The sequence below is a fragment of the Panulirus ornatus genome, chromosome 20, assembly GCF_036320965.1.
Source record: "Panulirus ornatus isolate Po-2019 chromosome 20, ASM3632096v1, whole genome shotgun sequence".
NCBI classification, from domain to species: domain Eukaryota; kingdom Metazoa; phylum Arthropoda; class Malacostraca; order Decapoda; family Palinuridae; genus Panulirus; species Panulirus ornatus.
Genome location: NC_092243.1, coordinates 45091164 through 45118032, shown reverse-complemented (window position 1 = coordinate 45118032; position 26869 = coordinate 45091164). Strand labels below are relative to the sequence as shown.

At 44.3% G+C, this 26869-nt stretch overlaps 1 protein-coding gene across 5 annotated transcripts in view; it reads right to left on the bottom strand.

Moving 5' to 3' along the window:
• The window catches only part of LOC139755803 (multiple PDZ domain protein-like), a 252211-nt gene that overhangs the window by 81004 nt on the left and 144338 nt on the right, over positions 1–26869 (bottom strand). For all 5 annotated transcript variants that reach the window (XM_071674417.1, XM_071674422.1, XM_071674421.1 and 2 more), the window contains one exon: positions 964–1068. In XM_071674417.1, the coding sequence (XP_071530518.1) occupies positions 964–1068 (105 nt within the window). The remainder of the gene's footprint in view (positions 1–963; positions 1069–26869) is intronic.

The following is a 26869-nucleotide window of genomic DNA, read 5'->3' as shown; positions in this document are numbered from 1 at the left end:
ACTAAGACAGAGCAATCCATCTGAATGTCTAGAACTGAATACTTTACTTCATAGTATCAACAGTAAAATGTGAAAAACTTGATAATTTCCTGCTAACCATTCTTAGGCACACTGATCATCAAATTAATCATGAGACTAAAATCTATGAATCATAGGAGACTACCACTTCTAGCTACATACATCATTTTGTACTCACCTCGTTTCTGTAAATGTGCCAGCATATCCACGTATGTTTGTACAGGAGACCTGTCTGTCCATTTGTGACACAGAAAACAGATTATGAGTTCGGATACTTACGTTAGTTGGCCAAAACAATTATGCAATCCAGTGTTATTCATCGATAACGTCTGATCAAAGGAAAGACGCCCTACCAATGATGATGATGATGATGCAAACGAACAAACATGCAGGAAGAACATTCTAACGCTACTCGCTACTACTGCAGTGACACACTGCACCCTTACTGGAAATTTTAAGTTTACATCACATGTGTGTGTGTGTGTGTGTGTGTGTGTGTGTGTGTGTGTGTGTGTGTGTGTATCATTTGCCATTTGACACTGTGACGTATCGTGTTTTCAGTAATCAGATGATCTGAGATTGTTCTAGTGAAATTCTTTCCCCAGTAAATGTGTTGTTATATTTCATTAGTTTGCCTTATGCTTGTAACTATGATTTTCCAATCATTTCTATTCACGTCATCATCTTATTCGACTGTAACAGTTTGAGTTATAATCAATTGATCGGTGTGGTGTTCAAAGCAATCTCTGTGGTATGTTGTGTATGGGAATCAATAAGAAAATAAATAAGTGAGGTCAGCGGGAGGCGGCTCCAGACGGCCTGTGAGGACACAGGTGTTGTCAGCCTGGGAGCAGCAGCTCGCGCCTCACGTCCAGCATTCACACGTTAAGGACGAGTGTCTCCTGGGAGAGCAACACCTGCTACTGATCACTGAGAGTCACTTACCACGAGGGAGGTGTCGTTCACCTGCAGCAGGATGTCTCCCCTCTGCAGTCGCCCATCTGACCACGCTGGCCCGCCCTCCGCCACCTGCTCCACCACCACACACCCCTGCAAATAGATCCGTCTTAACCACAGCTCAGCCACCACACACCCCTGCAAATAGATCCTTCTTAACCACAGCTCCACGACCACACACCCCTGAAACCAAATCTGTCAGCCACAGCTCCACCACCACACACCCCTGAAACCAAATCTGTCTTAGCCACAGCTCTAGCACTACACACTCTTGAAGAATGGGCACTTAAGAGTTTTGTGGTGGGAACAGAAGTAGAAAGAGGCTGCGTTATCCTGGAACGGAAGACATATCTCACAAGGTCCAGGACGTAGTCAAGGAGACACATGAGGACAGCATTGTCATCACCCTGAAATTCGCAGGAAGTTTGTAGTAACGGGTCTAGGACGACGTAAGGCCCGAATGTCTGAGGACAATATCAGGTGTGTGTGGTAGAGTAGAAAGAACTTGCAAGGCTGAATGGGTTGATTACATAGTCTGTCAAACAGTTTTACTGGAGATAGAAACTTAAAAGGGGGTTGGTACTGCTGCTAGGTAACTAAGGTTGGGTTTTAAATGAACACACTCGTTACATGCATCCACTAGGAACCTCAATCACTACTAACACAGGCAGGTACCAGTCAGTGAGGGTTAACATGACTGTATCGACAGCGTCACACGTAATCCCTAGTAACCAGATTACATGACCACACAGGCTCACCCACCACGCAGAACCAAGCGAATTAACGACGCATTCCACACAAACGCAAACAGTATAACACAATGAACTAACAACATATGTTCTATCAGAAATGCCTGATATTATAGCAATATCAGAGACCTCGGTACATTACGCAAAAAATGAAATACTGGCAGAGTTAGGGAGGGATCCCTGAGAATATTTCCTCAAAATATAAACTCCACAAATCAAGATGATGGTTTTCTTGTCTTTAAACACATGTTACGAGCTAACGAGGTTAAGAAAAATTAGATGTTTATGCGTACAATTTCCCGTATTTTGAAACTGTATGACGTTCAAAATAATTTTAGGGTCAGTGTACAGACTCCGCAACTTTGTCACGAAAACGATAGAGGTTTGCACGATGAAACCAAATCCTCATTAAATGACAAACCACCAAGAACTGTGGGAGATCTTAAAAATCCCAACATCCCAACCTGGTACGTTTTAAAAGACAGGTTTTTCACATCCACCAAAATTCGTAAATACTTTCCCTTGTCTCGTCTTTTTCCGTTTCGTTCACCTCTTTATATTTCAATGAAGGCCGGTCCTTGATGTGGATATTTGTCCATAACTGAAACCTTCAACGGAAGAAACCTACACTGGGACCTTATGACAAGTGGCCATGAGGGCAACAGGTTAACTGATATAACGGCTTCTGAATCTAATGATCCCAGACCCCAGCGAGGGACGGTGATGAATATATTAATGTCCACAGTCAGGGACCTCACTAGTAGCTATGGGATGGGTGAAATGTGCAAATAGCTATAACAATATTGTCAGATACGGTGCAAACTGCCGGTACAAACTGCCGGTACAAGCTGCCGGTACAAACTGCCGGTGCAAACTGCCGGTACAAACTGCCAGTACAAACTGCCGGTGCAAACTGCCAGTACAAGCTGCCGGTACAAACTGCCGGTGCAAACTGCCGGTACAAACTGCCGGTACAAGCTGCCGGTACAAGCTGCCGGTACAAACTGCCGGTACAAACTGCCGGTGCAAACTGCCAGTACAAGCTGCCGGTGAAAAGTGCCGGTACAAACAGCTGTGTCAATCCAATTTGAGATTAGCGGACTTCGATGCAATATGTCATGACTTAGGTTAAGTATATTGGATCACACTATCAGTTTAGGATACAACTGAAAAGATGTAGAGTAACAAGAATACATTACTTTCCCTTGAAAGAATTAGCGTCCTTAGTAGGGTGATAAGGAGGTGTGAAAGGTAGAGCCAGACTACATGAATAAAGAAATAAATAAAATAAAGAATGGCATCCAGGATATGTAATTCAAATGGTGTAAATCATAACCATAAAATGTACACATTGAGAATTTAGGAAGAAACTTTGAACAAGTAAGAAAAAAATGAGAGAATTTCTCACAAAATAAAAAAGAATCCCAAAGAATAGATACGTTAGAGGAAAACAAAACAAAACAAAAAAAAAAATCAGGTATACTAGAGGCCCATAATCAAATGACAATAGCATATCAGCAAGTGGCAATACAGAGATGGCTTCCCTTCTAAAGACATATTTAGACTCGGTGTTCACCATATCGGAAATTCGTCTGTTGTATCACAATCGCTAAACGTATTTCTGGCCGACTAAAATGATATAATTAGATATCATGGATAACGAATGCTATGAAAGTACTTAAATATATCCGAACAAATCAGGTGGTCCAGACGGTACAAGAATACTGAGAGAATCGAGCTAAGAGTTACGTTTTCTTGTCATAAAACTATTCAACAAGTCATCGCAGTGGAAAGACAGTCCCCGCCACTGGACGCTGGCTGACGTAACACCAATTTTCCAGACGTTAACGAGGAATGGACTTCAAACGACTGTTCCAGACGCCTCACTTCGGCTCTTGGTAAAATATCAGAAATTATAGTTAAAATCGTTGAATTCCTAAGAAAGAATGATTAATGACCCTGCCATCTGCATGGTCCCTGGGATGAAAGATCATGTTTAACGAACCTGACTAAATTATCTATCATATACACAACAATTGGAACTCTAGTACACTTGGACTTTCGTAGAGCCTTCGATAATTACGTATAACTCAGGAGATTACTGAATTAAACGAAAACTTCCAGCATGGACGTCGTACTGGCTCACTCAGCGGAAGCAGAGAGTGGCTCCTAAATGTGGAAGCGTCTGACTGTCCTCACGTGTGTAGTGGAGTCCCACAAGGCTCAGTCCTGGGACCCATACTGTTCATCATCTACATCAACGACCTGGAGACACGACTCACCAGCAGGATATCAAGATCAGCTGAAGACACACAACTGGGAAACATAGCCAACCCAAAAGACATCCTGAAGATTCGGAGGGATTTAGATACACTGGTGAAGTGGAGAGAGACACGCCAGATGGATTTCAATGTTGGCAAATGCAGAGTTATGCGTATTACCTTTTTGGCAAAAATATAAACAGTGATTACGAAATTCTTGGTGAATCTGTACGAGGGAAAAAACAAAAAGAAAAACTTTGGCATGATTATCAGTAATGACCACGACCATGTCAAACAATGGCCAGCTCCCTACAACAAGGCCAACACAATGTTAGGTTTTACACCTACAATGTAAACTACAAAACAAAGGACACGAGACTCACTCTTTACAGTGCCCTGGTGAGACCTCATGTAATGTACGCCGTGAGTCACTTCTGGTCACCAAAGCCGGTCAACATTACACACAAACTTGAGAGAAATCATAGAACAACCAGACTAAATCCTTGACTCACATATGAGACCTATGAGAAACGACTCATTCAGAATTCTTCCCTCTAAAAAAAAAAAAAAAAAAAAAAAAAATGCGGACTCCGATGTGACCCGATACAAAATACCAAATGATTTTGGTACCTCGTACGAAAATTTCTCAGACAGACTCATTGACCAGATGAAATGGTGTGATGAAAGGAAGATGCAACAGTTATTTGTGGAAATGTTTTCCACTTATAAAGCAGTGGAGCATTGTGATAAAATACCTCCCCATGTATAAATGCAAACACCACAACACCTGGAGATCGAGGATGAATATATATTCTAAGGACATCTCATATCAGTAAGGAATGAAAAGCTGATTAAATCATTTTTGCTTGTTTGTTTGTTTTCAGAATTAAGCCGCATAGCAGATGTCATCACATTGACTGGGAACCTCTGCCAGTCTAAGCTTTCCTGTAAGATTTTCATCCCAATATCTCATCACAATACAGAGTGGTATTTCTTCTTTTTTTAAGATATTTTTCCTGCCGACAGTTGAGCTGGAGGGAGAAGTGAGTGGGGAGGTGCCTCTTGCTTTGCTGTTTCTGCTTCTACAGTTATATATCTATTTTTTTTCCTGATAACTTGGTTGTGAACCATCTTGTTATCTTTCCTTCCCATGTGCCCCACCGTCTGCCAGCCTCCTGCTGCGGCCGGAGGGCAAGTCTTTTGAGATCCAGTAATGAAATCAACACCACAAACACAGACAAAGGAAAGCCTCCCCCTCACCCACCTGTCGTTTACTTTCTTTACAGCGACAAAAGACTCGGGGAAGCCCTTTGGGAGGTGGGGGGGGAAGCCTAACCAGGACGCCAATTAATCTTATAAGGAATACATCGTTAACCTCTGGAACACAACGGTACGATCCTTCAATAAGACTGTATGATCCTTGAGCACGACGGTACGATCCTTCAATAAGACTGTATGATCCTTGAGCACGACGGTACGATCCTTCAATAAGACTGTATGATTCTTGAGCACGACGGTACGATCCTTCAATAAGACTGTATGATCCTTGAGCACGACGGTACGATCCTTCAATAAGACTGTATGATCCTTGAGCACGACGGTACGATCCTTCAATAAGACTGTATGATCCTTGAGCACGACGGTACGATCCTTCAATAAGACTGTATGATTCTTGAGCACGACGGTACGATCCTTCAATAAGACTGTATGATTCTTGAGCACGACGGTACGATCCTTCAATAAGACTGTATGATCCTTGAGCACGACGGTACGATCCTTCAATAAGACTGTATGATCCTTGAGCACGACGGTACGATCCTTCAATAAGACTGTATGATCCTTGAGCACGACGGTACGATCCTTCAATAAGACTGTATGATTCTTGAGCACGACGGTACGATCCTTCAATAAGACTGTATGATTCTTGAGCACGACGGTACGATCCTTCAATAAGACTGTATGATCCTTGAGCACGACGGTTACGATCCTTCAATAAGACTGTATGATCCTTGAGCACGACGGTACGAATCCTTCAATAAGACTGTATGATCCTTGAGCACGACGTACGATCCTTCAATAAGACTGTATGATTCTTGAGCACGACGGTTACGATCCTTCAATAAGACTGTATGATTCTTGAGCACGACGGTACGATCCTTGAGCACGACGGTACGATCCTTCAATAAGACTGTATGATTCCTTGAGCACGACGTACGATCCTTCAATAAGACTGTATGATCCTTGAGCACGGACGGTACGATCCTTGAGCACGACGGTACGATCCTTCAATAAGACTGTATGATCCTTGAGCACGACGGTACGATCCTTCAATAAGACTGTATGATCCTTGAGCACGACGGTACGATCTTAGAACTTAATGCTACGATCCTTGAGCACGACGTACGATCCTTCAATAAGACTGTATGATCCTTGAAGCACGACGGTACGATCCTTGAGCACGACGGTTACGATCCTTCAATAAGACTGTATGATCCTTGAGCACGACGGTACGATCTTAGAACTTAATGCTACGATCCTTGAGCACGACGGTACGATCCTTCAACTAAGACTGCATGATCCTTGAGCACGACGGTACGATCCTTCAATAAGACTGTATGATCCTTGAGCACGACGGTACGATCTTAGAACTTAATGCTACGATCCTTGAGCACGACGGTACGATCCTTCAATAAGACTGCATGATCCTTGAGCACGACGGTACGATCCTTGAGCACGACGGTACGATCTTAGAACACGACGGCACGTTTCTTCAGTACGACGGTGCGATCCTTGAACACAACGGTACGGTCCCTCAGAACGACGGTATGATCCTTGAACACGACGACACGGTCCTTGAGTGTGACGGTACGATCTTGGAGCAAGACGGTACGATCCTTGAACACGACGGTACGGTCCCTGAGTACGACGATACGATCCTTCAATAAGACTGTATGATTCTTGAGCACGACGGTACGATCCTTCAATAAGACTGTATGATTCTTGAGCACGACGGTACGATCCTTGAGCACGACGGTACGATCCTTGAGCACGACGGTACGATCCTCAATAAGACTGTATGATCCTTGAGCACGACGGTACGATCCTTCAATAAGACTGTATGATCCTTGAGCACGACGGTACGATCCTTCAATAAGACTGTATGATCCTTGAGCACGACGGTACGATCCTTGAGCACGACGGTACGATCCTTGAGCACGACGTACGATCCTTCAATAAGACTGCATGATCCTTGAGCACGACGGTACGATCCTTCAATAAGACTGTATGATCCTTGAGCACGGACGGTACGATCCTTGAGCACGACGGTACGATCCTTCAATAAGACTGCATGATCCTTGAGCACGACGGTACGATCCTTCAATAAGACTGTATGATCCTTGAGCACGACGTACGATCCTTCAATAAGACTGTATGATCCTTGAGCACGACGGTACGATCCTTGAGCACGACGGTACGATCCTTCAATAAGACTGCATGATCCTTGAGCACGGACGGTACGATCCTTGAGCACGGACGGTACGATCCTTCAATAAGACTGCATGATCCTTGAGCACGGACGGTACGATCCTTCAATAAGACTGCATGATCCTTGAGCACGACGGTACGATCTTAGAACTTAATGCTACGATCCTTGAGCACGACGTACGATCCTTCAATAAGACTGTATGATCCTTGAGCACGGACGGTACGATCCTTCAATAAGACTGTATGATCCTTGAGCACGACGGTACGATCTTAGAACTTAATGCTACGATCCTTGAGCACGGACGGTACGATCCTTGAGCACGACGGTACGATCCTTGAGCACGGACGGTACGATCCTTCAATAAGACTGTATGATCCTTGAGCACGGACGGTACGATCCTTGAGCACGACGTACGATCCTTCAATAAGACTGTATGATTCTTGAGCACGACGGTTACGATCCTTCAATAAGACTGCATGATCCTTGAGCACGACGGTACGATCTTAGAACTTAATGCTACGATCCTTGAGCACGACGGTACGATCTTAGAACTTAATGCTACGATCCTTGAGCACGACGGTTACGATCCTTCAATAAGACTGTATGATTCTTGAGCACGACGGTACGATCCTTCAATAAGACTGTATGATCCTTGAGCACGACGTACGATCCTTCAATAAGACTGCATGATCCTTGAGCACGACGTACGATCCTTCAATAAGACTGTATGATTCTTGAGCACGACGGTACGATCCTTGAGCACGGACGGTACGATCCTTGAGCACGACGGTACGATCCTTGAGCACGACGGTACGATCCTTGAGCACGACGGTACGATCTTAGAACTTAATGCTACGATCCTTGAGCACGGACGGTACGATCCTTCAATAAGACTGCATGATCCTTGAGCACGACGGTTACGATCCTTCAATAAGACTGTATGATTCTTGAGCACGACGGTTACGATCCTTCAATAAGACTGTATGATTCTTGAGCACGACGGTACGATCCTTCAATAAGACTGTATGATCCTTGAGCACGGACGGTACGATCCTTGAGCACGACGTACGATCCTTCAATAAGACTGTATGATCCTTGAGCACGACGGTACGATCTTAGAACTTAATGCTACGATCCTTGAGCACGACGGTACGATCCTTCAATAAGACTGTATGATTCTTGAGCACGACGGTACGATCCTTGAGCACGACGTACGATCCTTCAATAAGACTGTATGATTCTTGAGCACGACGGTACGATCCTTCAATAAGACTGCATGATCCTTGAGCACGACGGTTACGATCCTTCAATAAGACTGTATGATCCTTGAGCACGACGGTACGATCCTTGAGCACGACGTACGATCCTTCAATAAGACTGTATGATCCTTGAGCACGGACGGTACGATCCTTCAATAAGACTGTATGATTCTTGAGCACGACGGTACGATCCTTGAGCACGACGGTACGATCCTTGAGCACGACGTACGATCCTTCAATAAGACTGTATGATTCTTGAGCACGACGGTACGATCTTAGAACTTAATGCTACGATCCTTGAGCACGACGTACGATCCTTCAATAAGACTGTATGATTCTTGAGCACGACGGTACGATCCTTGAGCACGACGGTACGATCCTTGAGCACGGACGGTACGATCCTTGAGCACGGACGGTACGATCCTTGAGCACGACGGTACGATCCTTGAGCACGACGGTTACGATCCTTCAATAAGACTGCATGATCCTTGAGCACGACGGTACGATCCTTGAGCACGACGGTACGATCCTTCAATAAGACTGTATGATCCTTGAGCACGACGGTACGATCCTTGAGCACGACGGTACGATCCTTGAGCACGACGGTTACGATCCTTCAATAAGACTGTATGATTCTTGAGCACGACGGTACGATCTTAGAACTTAATGCTACGATCCTTGAGCACGACGTACGATCCTTCAATAAGACTGTATGATCCTTGAGCACGACGGTTACGATCCTTCAATAAGACTGTATGATTCTTGAGCACGACGGTACGATCCTTCAATAAGACTGTATGATCCTTGAGCACGACGTACGATCCTTCAATAAGACTGTATGATTCTTGAGCACGACGGTACGATCCTTGAGCACGACGGTACGATCCTTCAATAAGACTGTATGATTCTTGAGCACGACGGTACGATCCTTGAGCACGACGGTTACGATCCTTCAATAAGACTGTATGATCCTTGAGCACGACGTACGATCCTTCAATAAGACTGTATGATCCTTGAGCACGACGGTACGATCTTAGAACTTAATGCTACGATCCTTGAGCACGACGGTACGATCCTTGAGCACGACGGTACGATCCTTGAGCACGACGTACGATCCTTCAATAAGACTGTATGATCCTTGAGCACGACGGTACGATCCTTCAATAAGACTGTATGATCCTTGAGCACGACGGTACGATCTTAGAACTTAATGCTACGATCCTTGAGCACGACGGTACGATCCTTCAATAAGACTGTATGATCCTTGAGCACGACGGTACGATCCTTCAATAAGACTGTATGATCCTTGAGCACGGACGGTACGATCCTTGAGCACGACGGTACGATCCTTGAGCACGACGGTACGATCCTTCAATAAGACTGTATGATCCTTGAGCACGACGGTACGATCCTTGAGCACGACGGTACGATCCTTGAGCACGACGTACGATCCTTCAATAAGACTGTATGATCCTTGAGCACGACGGTACGATCCTTGAGCACGACGGTTACGATCCTTCAATAAGACTGCATGATCCTTGAGCACGACGGTACGATCCTTGAGCACGACGGTACGATCCTTCAATAAGACTGTATGATCCTTGAGCACGACGTACGATCCTTCAATAAGACTGTATGATTCTTGAGCACGACGGTACGATCCTTGAGCACGACGTACGATCCTTCAATAAGACTGTATGATCCTTGAGCACGGACGGTACGATCCTTGAGCACGACGGTTACGATCCTTCAATAAGACTGTATGATCCTTGAGCACGACGGTACGATCCTTGAGCACGACGGTACGATCCTTGAGCACGACGGTTACGATCCTTCAATAAGACTGCATGATCCTTGAGCACGACGTACGATCCTTCAATAAGACTGTATGATCCTTGAGCACGACGTACGATCCTTCAATAAGACTGTATGATCCTTGAGCACGACGTACGATCCTTCAATAAGACTGTATGATTCTTGAGCACGACGGTACGATCCTTCAATAAGACTGTATGATCCTTGAGCACGACGGTACGATCCTTCAATAAGACTGTATGATCCTTGAGCACGACGGTACGATCTTAGAACTTAATGCTACGATCCTTGAGCACGACGGTACGATCCTTCAATAAGACTGTATGATCCTTGAGCACGACGGTACGATCTTAGAACTTAATGCTACGATCCTTGAGCACGACGGTACGATCTTAGAACTTAATGCTACGATCCTTGAGCACGACGTACGATCCTTCAATAAGACTGTATGATTCTTGAGCACGACGGTACGATCCTTGAGCACGACGGTACGATCTTAGAACTTAATGCTACGATCCTTGAGCACGACGTACGATCCTTCAATAAGACTGCATGATCCTTGAGCACGACGGTACGATCCTTCAATAAGACTGTATGATTCTTGAGCACGACGGTACGATCCTTGAGCACGACGGTACGATCCTTGAGCACGACGGTACGATCCTTGAGCACGACGGTACGATCCTTGAGCACGACGGTACGATCTTAGAACTTAATGCTACGATCCTTGAGCACGGACGGTACGATCCTTCAATAAGACTGCATGATCCTTGAGCACGACGGTACGATCCTTGAGCACGACGGTTACGATCCTTCAATAAGACTGTATGATCCTTGAGCACGACGGTACGATCCTTGAGCACGACGGTACGATCCTTCAATAAGACTGTATGATTCTTGAGCACGACGGTACGATCTTAGAACTTAATGCTACGATCCTTGAGCACGACGGTACGATCCTTCAATAAGACTGTATGATTCTTGAGCACGACGGTTACGATCCTTCAATAAGACTGTATGATTCTTGAGCACGACGGTTACGATCCTTCAATAAGACTGCATGATCCTTGAGCACGACGTACGATCCTTCAATAAGACTGCATGATCCTTGAGCACGACGGTACGATCCTTGAGCACGACGGTTACGATCCTTCAATAAGACTGCATGATCCTTGAGCACGACGGTACGATCTTAGAACTTAATGCTACGATCCTTGAGCACGGACGGTACGATCCTTGAGCACGACGGTACGATCCTTGAGCACGACGGTACGATCCTTGAGCACGACGTACGATCCTTCAATAAGACTGCATGATCCTTGAGCACGACGGTTACGATCCTTCAATAAGACTGTATGATCCTTGAGCACGGACGGTACGATCCTTCAATAAGACTGTATGATCCTTGAGCACGACGGTTACGATCCTTCAATAAGACTGCATGATCCTTGAGCACGACGGTACGATCCTTGAGCACGACGTACGATCCTTCAATAAGACTGTATGATCCTTGAGCACGGACGGTACGATCCTTGAGCACGACGGTTACGATCCTTCAATAAGACTGCATGATCCTTGAGCACGACGGTACGATCCTTGAGCACGACGGTACGATCTTAGAACTTAATGCTACGATCCTTGAGCACGACGGTACGATCTTAGAACTTAATGCTACGATCCTTGAGCACGGACGGTACGATCCTTCAATAAGACTGTATGATTCTTGAGCACGACGGTACGATCTTAGAACTTAATGCTACGATCCTTGAGCACGACGGTACGATCTTAGAACTTAATGCTACGATCCTTGAGCACGACGGTTACGATCCTTCAATAAGACTGTATGATCCTTGAGCACGGACGGTACGATCCTTCAATAAGACTGCATGATCCTTGAGCACGACGGTACGATCCTTCAATAAGACTGCATGATCCTTGAGCACGACGGTACGATCCTTGAGCACGACGGTACGATCTTAGAACTTAATGCTACGATCCTTGAGCACGACGGTACGATCTTAGAACTTAATGCTACGATCCTTGAGCACGACGTACGATCCTTCAATAAGACTGCATGATCCTTGAGCACGACGGTACGATCTTAGAACTTAATGCTACGATCCTTGAGCACGACGGTACGATCCTCAATAAGACTGTATGATCCTTGAGCACGACGTACGATCCTTCAATAAGACTGTATGATTCTTGAGCACGACGGTACGATCCTTCAATAAGACTGCATGATCCTTGAGCACGACGGTACGATCTTAGAACTTAATGCTACGATCCTTGAGCACGACGTACGATCCTTCAATAAGACTGCATGATCCTTGAGCACGACGTACGATCCTTCAATAAGACTGTATGATCCTTGAGCACGACGTACGATCCTTCAATAAGACTGCATGATCCTTGAGCACGACGTACGATCCTTCAATAAGACTGCATGATCCTTGAGCACGACGGTACGATCTTAGAACTTAATGCTACGATCCTTGAGCACGGACGGTACGATCCTTGAGCACGACGGTACGATCCTTCAATAAGACTGTATGATCCTTGAGCACGACGGTACGATCTTAGAACTTAATGCTACGATCCTTGAGCACGACGGTACGATCCTTCAATAAGACTGCATGATCCTTGAGCACGACGGTACGATCCTTGAGCACGACGGTACGATCCTTCAATAAGACTGCATGATCCTTGAGCACGACGTACGATCCTTCAATAAGACTGTATGATTCTTGAGCACGACGGTACGATCCTTGAGCACGACGGTTACGATCCTTCAATAAGACTGCATGATCCTTGAGCACGACGGTACGATCCTTCAATAAGACTGTATGATTCTTGAGCACGACGGTACGATCTTCATTAAGGCTGCGCTTCACAAGGGAACAGAGTCAAGTGGGCGACTTTGACGTGGGGCGGTCGTCGACAACGCTGTACTCATACTGTCCGCTGACATTCTGGTCGAGTGTGTTACCACCGGCAGGCGATGCTCAGGAACACCAGACATAAACATTCAAACAAACACACGCCACAACTAGTGTACGTTTCTCTAGTTTGGTCACCGAATCGAAAGAACAACAAAGAGCTAATAGAGAAGGTCCAGAGGAGGACAACAACAATGGAACTAAATTAAAGAGAAATGAGTTACAGGAAAAGGCTAATGGCCTCAAAGTTGCCCATTGAGGGAGAAATAAGAGCAAGGGGTGACCTGGTTACAATATTAAAGTTTTTCAACCAGACTGATGATGCAGACAGATAACAACCAGACTGATGATGCAGACAGATAACAAGACTGATGATGCAGACAGATAACAACCAGACTGATGATGCAGACAGATAACAACCAGACTGATGATGCAGACAGATAACAACCAGACTGATGATGCAGACAGATAACAACCAGACTGATGATGCAGACAGATAACAACCAGACTGATGAAGCAGACAGATAACAACCAGACTGATGATGCAGACAGATAACAACCAGACTGATGATGCAGACAGATAACAACCAGACTGATGATGCAGACAGACAACTAGACTGATGATGCAGACAGATAACAACCAGACTGATGATGCAGACAGACAACAACCAGACTGATGATGCAGACAGATAACAACCAGACTGATGATGCAGACAGACAACAACCAGACTGATGATGCAGACAGATAACAACCAGACTGATGATGCAGACAGACGACAACTAGACTGATGATGCAGACAGATAACAACCAGACTGATGATGCAGACAGACAACAACCAGACTGATGATGCAGACAGATAACAACCAGACTGATGATGCAGACAGATAACAACCAGACTGATGATGCAGACAGACAACAACCAGACTGATGATGCAGACAGATAACAACCAGACTGATGATGCAGACAGATAACAACCAGACTGATGATGCAGACAGATAACAACCAGACTGATGATGCAGACAGATAACAACCAGACTGATGATGCAGACAGATAACAACCAGACTGATGATGCAGACAGACAACAACCAGACTGATGATGCAGACAGATAACAACCAGACTGATGATGCAGACAGATAACAACCAGACTGATGATGAAGACAGATAACAACCAGACTGATGATGCAGACAGATAACAACCAGACTGATGATGCAGACAGATAACAACCAGACTGATGATGCAGACAGATAACAACCAGACTGATGATGCAGACAGATAACAACCAGACTGATGATGCAGACAGATAACAACCAGACTGATGATGCAGACAGATAACAACCAGACTGATGATGCAGACAGATAACAACCAGACTGATGATGCAAGACAGATAACAACCAGACTGATGATGCAGACAGACGACAACTAGACTGATGATGCAGACAGATAACAACCAGACTGATGATGCAAGACAGATAACAACCAGACTGATGATGCAGACAGACGACAACTAGACTGATGATGCAGACAGATAACAACCAGACTGATGATGCAGACAGATAACAACCAGACTGATGATGCAGACAGATAACAACCAGACTGATGATGCAGACAGATAACAACCAGACTGATGATGAAGACAGATAACAACCAGACTGATGATGAAGACAGATAACAACCAGACTGATGATGAAGACAGATAACCAGACTGATGATGCAGACAGATAACAGCCAGACTGATGATGCAGACAGATAACAACCAGACTGATGATGCAGACATATAACAACCAGACTGATGATGAAGACAGATAACAACCAGACTGATGATGCAGACAGATAACAACCAGACTAATGATGAAGACAGATAACAACCAGACTGATGATGAAGACAGATAACAACCAGACTGATGATGCAGACAGATAACAACCAGACTGATGATGCAGACAGATAACAACTAGACTGATGATGCAGAGAGATAACAACCAGACTGATGATGCAGACAGATAACAACCAGACTGATGATGCAGACAACCAGACTGATGATGCAGACATATAACAACCAGACTGATGATGCAGCCAGTAACAACCAGACTGATGATGCAGATAGATAACAACCAGACTGATGATGCAGACAACCAGACTGATGATGCAGACAGACAAAAACCAGACTGATGATGAAGACAGATAACAACCAGACTGATGATGCAGCCAGTAACAACCAGACTGATGATGCAGATAGATAACAACCAGACTGATGATGCAGACAGATAACAACCAGACTGATGATGCAGACAGATAACAACCAGACTGATGATGCAGACAGATAACAACCAGACTGATGATGCAGATAGATAACAACCAGACTGATGATGCAGACAGATAACAACCAGACTGATGATGCAGACAGATAACAACCAGACTGATGATGCAGACAGATAACAACCAGACTGATGATGCAGACAGATAACAACCAGACTGATGATGCAGACAGATAACAACCAGACTGATGATGCAGATAGATAACAACCAGACTGATGATGCAGACAGATAACAACCAGACTGATGATGCAGACAGATAACAACCAGACTGATGATGCAGACAGATAACAACCAGACTGATGATGCAGACAGTAACAACCAGACTGATGATGCAGACAGATAACAACCAGACTGATGATGCAGACAGATAACAACCAGACTGATGATGCAGACAGATAACAACCAGACTGATGATGCAGACAGATAACAACCAGACTGATGATGCAGACAGATAACAACCAGACTGATGATGCAGACAGATAACAACCAGACTGATGATGCAGACAGATAACAACCAGACTGATGATGCAGACAGATAACAACCAGACTGATGATGCAGACAGATAACAACCAGACTGATGATGCAGACAGATAACAACCAGACTGATGATGCAGACAGATAACAACCAGACTGATGATGCAGACAGATAACAACCAGACTGATGATGCAGACAGATAACAACCAGACTAATGATGCAGACAGATAACAACCAGACTGATGATGCAGACAGATAACAACCAGACTGATGATGCAGACAGATAACAACCAGACTGATGATGCAGACAGATAACAACCAGACTGATGATGAAGACAGATAACAACCAGACTGATGATGCAGACAGATAACAACCAGACTGATGATGCAGACAGATAACAACCAGACTGATGATGCAGACAGTAAAAACCAGACTAATGATGCAGACAGATAACAACCAGACTGATGATGCAGACAGATAACAACCAGACTGATGATGCAGACAACCAGACTGATGATGCAGACAGATAACAACCAGACTGATGATGCAGACAGATAACAACCAGACTGATGATGCAGACAGATAACAACCAGACTGATGATGCAGACAGATAACAACCAGACTGATGATGCAGACATATAACAACCAGACTGATGATGCAGACAGATAACAACCAGACTGATGATGCAGACAGATAACAACCAGACTGATGATGCAGACAGATAACAACCAGACTGATGATGCAGCCAGTAAAAACCAGACTAATGATGCAGACAGATAACAACCAGACTGATGATGCAGACAGATAACAACCAGACTGATGATGCAGACAGATAACAACCAGACTGATGATGCAGACAGATAACAACCAGACTGATGATGCAGACAGATAACAACCAGACTGATGATGCAGATAGATAACAACCAGACTGATGATGCAGACAGATAACAACCAGACTGATGAAGACAGATAACAACCAGACTGATGATGCAGACAGATAACAACCAGACTGATGATGCAGACAGATAACAACCAGACTGATGATGCAGACAGATAACCAGACTGATGATGCTAACAGATAACAACCAGACTGATGATGCAGACAGATAACAACCAGACTGATGATGCAGACAGATAACAACCAGACTGATGATGCAGACAGATAACAACCAGACTGATGATGCAGACAGATAACATCCAGACTGATGATGCAGACAGTAACAACCAGACTGATGATGAACGCAGATAACAACCAGACTGATGATGCAGACAGATAACAACCAGACTGATGATGCAGACATATAACAACCAGTCTGATGATGCAGACAGATAACAACCAGACTGATGATGCAGACAGATAACAACCAGACTGATGATGCAGACAGACAACAACCAGACTGATGATGCAGACAGATAACAACCAGACTGATGATGAAGACAGATAACAACCAGACTGATGATGCAGACATATAACAACCAGTCTGATGATGAAGACAGATAACAACCAGACTGATGATGCAGACAGATAACCAGACTGATGATGCAGAAAGATAACAACCAGACTGATGATGCAGACAGATAACAACCAGACTGATGATGCAGACAGATAACAACCAGACTGATGATGCAGACAGATAAATTAAACCAAACAAATTGCAAAATAATATAACGAAGTGTTTTATAGTATGAGAGTGGTGGATGAGCAGAATATCCTACATTAGGTACCAGTAATTGCAGATAGAACAAAGTTTAGAAAGTTTTTTATAGCAGAGAATGTTCAAGGGATATAAACCTCCTCCGTAAAGTACAAATAGATAAATGCCAGCATGAAAAGATATCTACACACACACACGTGAGCACATAAGATGCAAAACATACATTCAATAGATAAAATATATACACACGCTCATACAGACACATGCACATATGACGGGAGAGAGGCCTTTTCGCTGCTTCTATTGAATACAGAAAAGCAAACACTTATACAATGTATCACTTGACACAACGAACGGACGTAACGCAGTGATCAGGACAAGGCAAGCTCTGATGGGTCATGGTCACGGTGGCTGGCACTCAGAGGAAGGGAAACCCTCCCACACTCACTTTCCCGTCCCCCACATCCACGTTGTCTGACCTCACACCAACTCTCATGACTTAAAACTTATTTTTCTGACCCCACGCTCACATTCCCAATACCACACTCATTCTCCTTTCCCCACACTCACTGCCCAGATCTCATACTTAATACTCGCTCTCCTGACCCTACACACACTTTCCTGAGTCCATGACTCACTCTTGTGATCCCTCATTTTCTCTAATGAACAAAATAATTGCTTTTCTGATACTAGTCACTTTCTTGATCCTACATTCACTGTCCTAACTCTAACTCTCTCCTGATCCCACACTCACGCTCATGACCCAATTCACCTTCCTAACCATAACCTCTGTTAACCTCATATTCACTCACCTAAATCATCATTTTTCTTGACCCCACAGTCACCTTCCTGAATCGGCACTCACCTTCCCGGTTCTATATTCACTGCCCTGACCCTACGCTCACTTTCCTGACCTCGCACTCACTTTCCCTACCCTGTGCTATCTTCTCGGCCTCCACAATCCAGATGAAATATTTGCATAAGAGAATTGCTTTGCTATTTGCTCCCTCACTCTATTGTGCCCGATATTTTCAGGCCTCAAATAACTCACTCTCTCTCTCTCTCTCTCTCTCTCTCTCTCTCTCTCTCTCTCTCTCTCTCTCTCTCTCTCTCTCTCTCTCTCTCTCTCTCTCATATTCAGCCGACATTCACTGTATTCCCAGCTATATTGACCGTTCCTCACGTGATCTGGTTCAGATGGCTGTGGTACAAAACAGTTGAGAAGGCTGTGGTACAGAACACTCGACAGGGCTGTGGCACAGATCGGTTGACACGACTGTGACACAGTTGACAGTGCTGTGACATAGATCAGTTGACAGGGATGTAGCACATAATGGTTAAAAGGACTGTGGCACGGAACAGTTGACAGAACTGTGGAACAGATCAGCTCAGAGGGTGTGCCACAGAAACTTAAGAGGGTTAAGGCACAAACCAGTTGAGAGGGCCATAACACAGAACGTTGAGAGGGCTATGACTCAAAATGATTCAAAGGGTTATGACATAGAAGAGTTAAGGGCTGAGGCAAAAAACAGATGAGAGGGCTATGGTACAAAACAGTTAAAGAGGGCTGTGGTACAGAACAGTTAAATGGGCTGTGGTACAGAATAGTTACAAACGCTGCAACACAGAACAGTCAAGAGGCCTGTAGAACAGAACAGTCAAGAGGGCTGTGGTGCAGAACAGTCAAGAGGGCTGTAGTACAGAACAGTCAAGAGGGATGTGGTGTAGAACAGTCAAGAGGGATGTGGTACAGAACAGTCAAGAGGGCTGTGGTGCAGAATAGTCAAGAGGGATGTGGTGCAGAACAGTCAAGAGGGATGTGGTGTAGAACAGTCAAGAGGGATGTGGTGCAGAACAGTCAAGAGGGATGTGGTGCAGCACAGTCAAGAGGGATGTGGTGCAGAACAGTCAAGAGGGCTGTGGTACAGAACAGTCAAGAGGGCTGTGGTGCAGAACAGTCAAGAGGGCTGTGGTGCAGAACAGTCAAGAGGGCTGTGGTGCAGAACAGTCAAGAGGGTTGTGGTACAGAACAGTCAAGAGGGCTGTGGTGCAGAACAGTCAAGAGGGCTGTGGTGCAGAACAGTCAAGAGGGCTGTGGTGCAGAACAGTCAAGAGGGTTGTGGTACAGAACAGTCAAGAGGGCTGTGGTGCAGAACAGTCAAGAGGGCTGTGGTACAGAACAGGTGAGAGGGATGTGGTATAGAACAGTTAAGAGGGATGTGGAACAGAGCAGTTAAGAGGGATGTGGAACAGAGCAGTTAAGAGGGTGGTGGTAGAGAACAGTTAAATGGGCTGTGGTACAGAAAAGTTACGAACGCTGCAGGACAAAAAAGTCAAGAGGACTGTAGCACAGAACAGTCAAGAGGGCTGTGGTACAGAACAGTCAAAAGGGATGTGGTGCAGAATAGTTGAGGGCTATGGTACAGAACAGTTTAGAGGGATGTGGTACAGAACAGTTAAGAGGGCTGTGGTAGAGCACAGCTAAGGGGGCTGTGGCACAAAACAGTTAAGAGGGCTGTGGTACAGAACGGTCAAGAAGGCTGTAGTACAGAACAGTTAAGATGGATGTGGTACAGAACAGTTAAGAGGGCTGTGATACAGAACAGTTTAGAGGGCTGTGGTATAGAACAGTTGAGAAGGCCGTGGTACAGAACAGTTGTTGAGAGGCCTGTGGTACAGAACATTCAAGAGGGCTGTGTTACAGAACATCCAAGAAAACTGTGGTACAGAACATTTAAGAGGGCTGTGTTACAGAACAATTAAGAGGGATGTGGCACAGAACAGTTTAGAGGGCTGTGGTACAAAACAATTAAGAGGGCTATGCTACAGAACATTTAAGAGGGCTATGCTACAAAACATTTAAGAGGGCTATGTTACAGAACATTTAAGAGGGCTATGTTACAGAACATTTAAGAGGGCTATGTTACAGAACATTTAAGAGGGCTATGTTACAGAACATTTAAGAGGGCTATGTTACAGAACATTTAAGAGGGCTATGCTACAGAACATTTAAGAGAACTGTGGTACAGAACATTTAAGATGGCTGTGGTACAGAACAATTATAAAGGTAGTGGGACCAGCAAGTCAGGACTAACACTACAGGTGCCATGAATAACACTACAGGTGCCATGAATAACACTACAGGTGCCATGAATAACACTACAGGTGCCATGAATAACACTACACGTGTCATGAATAACACTACAGGTGCCATGAATAACACTACAGGTGCCATGAATAACACTACAGGTGCCATGAATAACACTACAGGTGCCATGAATAACACTACACGTGTCATGAATAACACTACAGGTGCCATGAATAACACTACAGGTGCCATGAATAACACTACACGTGTCATGAATAACACTACACGTGCCATGAATAACACAGCAGGTGCCATGAATAACACTACAGGTGCCATGAATAACACTACAGGTGCCATGAATAACACTACAGGTGCCATGAATAACACTACACGTGTCATGAATAACACTACAGGTGCCATGAATAACACTACACGTGCCATGAATAACACTACAGGTGCCATGAATAACACTGCAGGTGCCATGAATAACACTACAGGTGCCATGAATAACACTACACGTGTCATGAATAACACTACAGGTGCCATGAATAACACTGCAGGTGCCATGAATAACACTGCAGGTGCCATGAATAACACTACACGTGTCATGAATAACACTACAGGTGCCATGAATAACACTACAGGTGCCATGAATAACACTGCAGGTGCCATGAATAACACTACAGGTGCCATGAATAACACTACAGGTGCCATGAATAACACTACAGGTGCCATGAATAACACTACACGTGTCATGAATAACACTACACGTGCCATGAATAACACTGCAGGTGCCATGAATAACACTGCAGGTGCCATGAATAACACTGCAGGTGCCATGAATAACACTGCAGGTGCCATGAATAACACTACACGTGTCATGAATAACACTACAGGTGCCATGAATAACACTACAGGTGCCATGAATAACACTGCAGGTGCCATGAATAACACTACAGGTGCCATGAATAACACTACAGGTGCCATGAATAACACTACAGGTGCCATGAATAACACTACAGGTGCCATGAATAACACTACACGTGCCATGAATAACACTGCAGGTGCCATGAATAACACTGCAGGTGCCATGAATAACACTGCAGGTGCCATGAATAACACTACAGGTGCCATGAATAACACTACACGTGTCATGAATAACACTACACGTGCCATGAATAACACTACAGGTGCCATGAATAACACTGCAGGTGCCATGAATAACACTACAGGTGCCATGAATAACACTACAGGTGCCATGAATAACACTACAGGTGCCATGAATAACACTACAGGTGCCATGAATAACACTGCAGGTGCCATGAATAACACTACAGGTGCCATGAATAACACTACACGTGCCATGAATAACACTACAGGTGCCATGAATAACACTGCAGGTGCCATGAATAACACTACAGGTGCCATGAATAACACTACAGGTGCCATGAATAACACTACAGGTGCCATGAATAACACTACAGGTGCCATGAATAACACTACACGTGTCATGAATAACACTACACGTGTCATGAATAACACTACAGGTGCCATGAATAACACTACAGGTGCCATGAATAACACTGCAGGTGCCATGAATAACACTACAGGTGCCATGAATAACACTACAGGTGCCATGAATAACACTACAGGTGCCATGAATAACACTACAGGTGCCATGAATAACACTACAGGTGCCATGAATAACACTACAGGTGCCATGAATAACACTACACGTGTCATGAATAACACTACAGGTGCCATGAATAACACTGCAGGTGCCATGAATAACACTGCAGGTGCCATGAATAACACTACACGTGTCATGAATAACACTACAGGTGCCATGAATAACACTACAGGTGCCATGAATAACACTGCAGGTGCCATGAATAACACTACAGGTGCCATGAATAACACTACAGGTGCCATGAATAACACTACAGGTGCCATGAATAACACTACAGGTGCCATGAATAACACTGCAGGTGCCATGAATAACACTGCAGGTGCCATGAATAACACTACACGTGTCATGAATAACACTACAGGTGCCATGAATAACACTACAGGTGCCATGAATAACACTGCAGGTGCCATGAATAACACTACACGTGTCATGAATAACACTACAGGTGTCAGGAATTACAAATGCATCAGCTGAAACTCATTCAACAACTGAAACAAAAACAGTGGCTGGGAAAACTAAGCAGCGATTAGAAACAATTAAGACAAACACAGCAACTGAGACAAACACAATTGGAACAAATGCGGCAGCTGAGAGAAGCACAATAGTTAAGACAAATACAGCAGCTGAGACAACCACAGCAGTTTGCACAAACACAGCAACTGAGACAAACACAACAGCTGGGACATATACGACGACAGTTGAGACAAATACATAGTTGGGTCAAATACGACAGCTGAGACAAATAAAACTGCTGAGAATAACACAAGGGTCGAGATAAATACAGCAACTGAGGCAAACACAGCAGTTGGGACAAACACAGAATTGGGACAAATACGGCAGCTGAGACAAAGAACACTTGGAACAAAGACAACTGGAACAAACTTAGGATTCAGGACAAATACAGGACCGTAGATAAACACAGAAGCTGGTAAATATACGATACCTTGAACAAACACAGCAACTGAGAAAAACACACAATATGGGACAAAGACAATCCAAGACAAACACAGCAGCTGAGATAAACACAGCTGGGATCAACACAAAAGCTGTGACAAACTCATCAGGTGTGACGCACACAGCTGCTGGGACAAACACAGCAGCTGGGACAAATGCAACAGATATCTGGTCAGACAAACGAAATGAGATTACACGTGACACGGGCAGGAACAAACATACATTACATTGCTATATGTATCTCGGGGCAAACTCTATATATATATATATATATATATATATATATATATATATATATATATATATATATATATATATACTTCCTACGCATTCCTCACGTGTCGTAGAAGGCAACTAAAGGGGACAGGAGCGGGGGGCTGGAAAACCTCCCCTCCTTGTATTTTAACTTTCTAAAAGGGGGAAACAGAAGGAGTCACGCGGGGAGTGCTCATCCTCATCGAAGGCTCAGATTGGGGTGTCTAAATGTGTGTGGATGTAACCAAGATGAGAAAAAAAGGAGATATAGGTGGTATGTTTGAGGAAAGGAACCTGGATGTTTTAGCGCTGAGTGAAACGAAGCTCAAGGGTAAAGGGGAAGAGTGGTTTGGGAATGTCTTGGGAGTAAAGTCAGAGTTTAGTGAGAGGACAAGAGCAAGGAAAGGAGTAGCACTACTCCTGAAACAGGAGTGGTGGAAGTATGTGATAGAGTGTAAGAAAGTAAACTCTAGATTGATATGGGTAAAACTGAAAATGGATGGAGAGAGATGGGTGATTATTGGTGCATATGCACCTGGGCATAAGAAGGATCATGAGAGGCAAGTGTTTTGGGAGCAGCCGAGTGAGTGTGTTAGTAGTTATGATGAACGAGACCGGGTTATAGTGATGGGTGATTTGAATGCAAGGGTGAGTAATGTGGCAGTTGAGGGAATGATTGGTGTACATGGGGTGTTCAGTGTTGTAAATGGAAATGGTGAAGAGCTTGTAGAATTATGTGGTGAAAAAGGACTGGTGATTGGGAATACCTGGTTTAAAAAGAGAGATATACATAAGTATACGTATGTAAGTAGGAGGGATAGCCAGAGAGCATTATTGGATTACGTGTTAATTGATGGGCGCGCGAAAGAAAGACTTTTGGATGTTAATGTGCTGAGAGGTGCAACTGGAGGGATGTCTAATCATTATCGTGTGGAGGCGAAAGAGGTTTTGTAGAGGTTTACAGAAAAGAAGAGAGAATGTTGAGGTGAAGAGAGTGGTGAGAGTAAGTGAGCTTGGGAAGGAGACTTGTGTGAGGAAGTACCAGGAGTGAGTGAGTACAGAGTGGAAAAAGGTGAGAACAAAGGACGTAAGGGGAGGGGGGGGGGGGGATGGGATGTATTTAGGGAAGCAGTGATGGCTTGCGCAAAAGATGCTTGTAGCATGAAAAGCGTGGGAAGTTAGCAGATTAGAAAGGGTAGTGAGTGGTGGGATGAAGAATTAAGATTGTTAGTGAAAGAGGAGAGAGTTGAAAAAGAGGGCAAATGAGAGTTGGGGTGAGAGAGTATCATTAAATTTTAGGGAGAATAAAAAGATGTTTTGGAAGGAGGCAAATAAAGTGCGTAAGAAAAGAGAACAAATGGGAACTTGAGTGAAGGGGGCAAATGGGGAGGTGATAACAAGTAGTGGTGATGTTAGAAGGAGAAGTGAGTATTTTGAAGTTTTATTGAATGTGTTTGATGATAGAGTGGCAGATATAGGGTGTTTTGGTCGAGGTGGTGTGCAAAGTGAGAGGGTTAGGGAGAATGATTTGATAAACTGAGAAGAGGTACTAAAAGCCTTGCGGAAGATGAAAGCCGGCAAGGCAGCGGGTTTGGATGGTATTGCAGTGGAATTTATAAAAAAAGGGGGTGACTGTATTGTTGACTGGTTGGTACGGTTATTCAATGTATATATGACTCATGGTGAGGTGCCTGAGGATTGGCGGAATGCTTGCATAGTGCTATTGTACAAAAGCAAAGGGGATAAGAGTGAGTGCTCAAATTACAGAGGTACAAGTTTGTTGAGTATTCCTGGGAAATTATATGGGAGGGTATTGATTGAGAGGGTGAAGTTATGTACAGAGCATCAGATTGGAGAAGAGCAGTGTGGTTTCAGAAGTGGTAGAGGATGTGTGGATCAGGAGTTTGCTATGAAGAATGTATGTGAGAAATACTTAGAAAAGCAAATGAATTTGTATGTAGCATTTATGGATCTGGAGAAGGCATATGACAGAGTTGATAGAGATGCTCTGTAGAAGGTATTAAGAGTATATGGTGTGGGAGGAAAGTTGTTAGAAGCAGTGAAAAGTTTTTATCGAGGATGTAAGGCATGTGTACGTGTAGGAAGAGAGGAAAGTGATTGGTTCTCAGTGAATGTTGGTTTGCGGCAGGGGTGTGTGATGTCTCCATGGTTGTTTAATTTGTTTATGAATGGGGTTGTTAGGTAGGTGAATGCAAGAGTTTTGGAAAGAGGGGCAAGTATGCAGTCTGTTGTGGATGAGAGAGTTTGGGAAGTGAGTCAGTCGTTGTTCGCTGATGATTAAGCGCTGGTGGCTTATTCGTGTGAGAAACTGCAGAAGCTGGTGACTGAGTTTGGTAAAGTGTGTGAAAGAAGAAAGCTGAAAGTAAATGTAAATAAGAGCAAGGTTATTAGGTACAGTAGGGTTGAGGGACGAGTCAACTGGGAGGTAAGTTTGAATGGAGAAAAACTGGAGGAAGTGAAGTGTTTTAGATATCTGGGAGTGGATTTGGTAGCGGATGGAACCATGGAAGCGGAAGTGAATCATAGGGTGGGGGAGGGGTCGAAAGTTCTGGGAGCGTTGAAGAATGTGTGGAAGTCGAGAACATTATCTCGGAAAACAAAAATGGGTATGTCTGAAGTAATAATGGTTCCAACAATGTTATATGGTTGCGAGGCGTGAGCTATAGATAGAGTTGTGTGGAGGAGGGTGGATGTGTTGGAAATGAGATGTTTGAGGACAATATGTGGTGTGAGGTGGTTTGAGCGAGTAAGTAATAATAGGGTAAGAGAGATGTGTGGTAATAAAAAGAGTGTGGTTGAGAGAGCAGAGGAGGGTGTTTTGAAATGGTTTGGTCACATGTAGAGAATGAGTGAGGAAAGATTGACCAAGAGGATATATGTGTCAAGAGGTGGAGGGAACGAGGAGAAGTGGGAGGCCAAATTG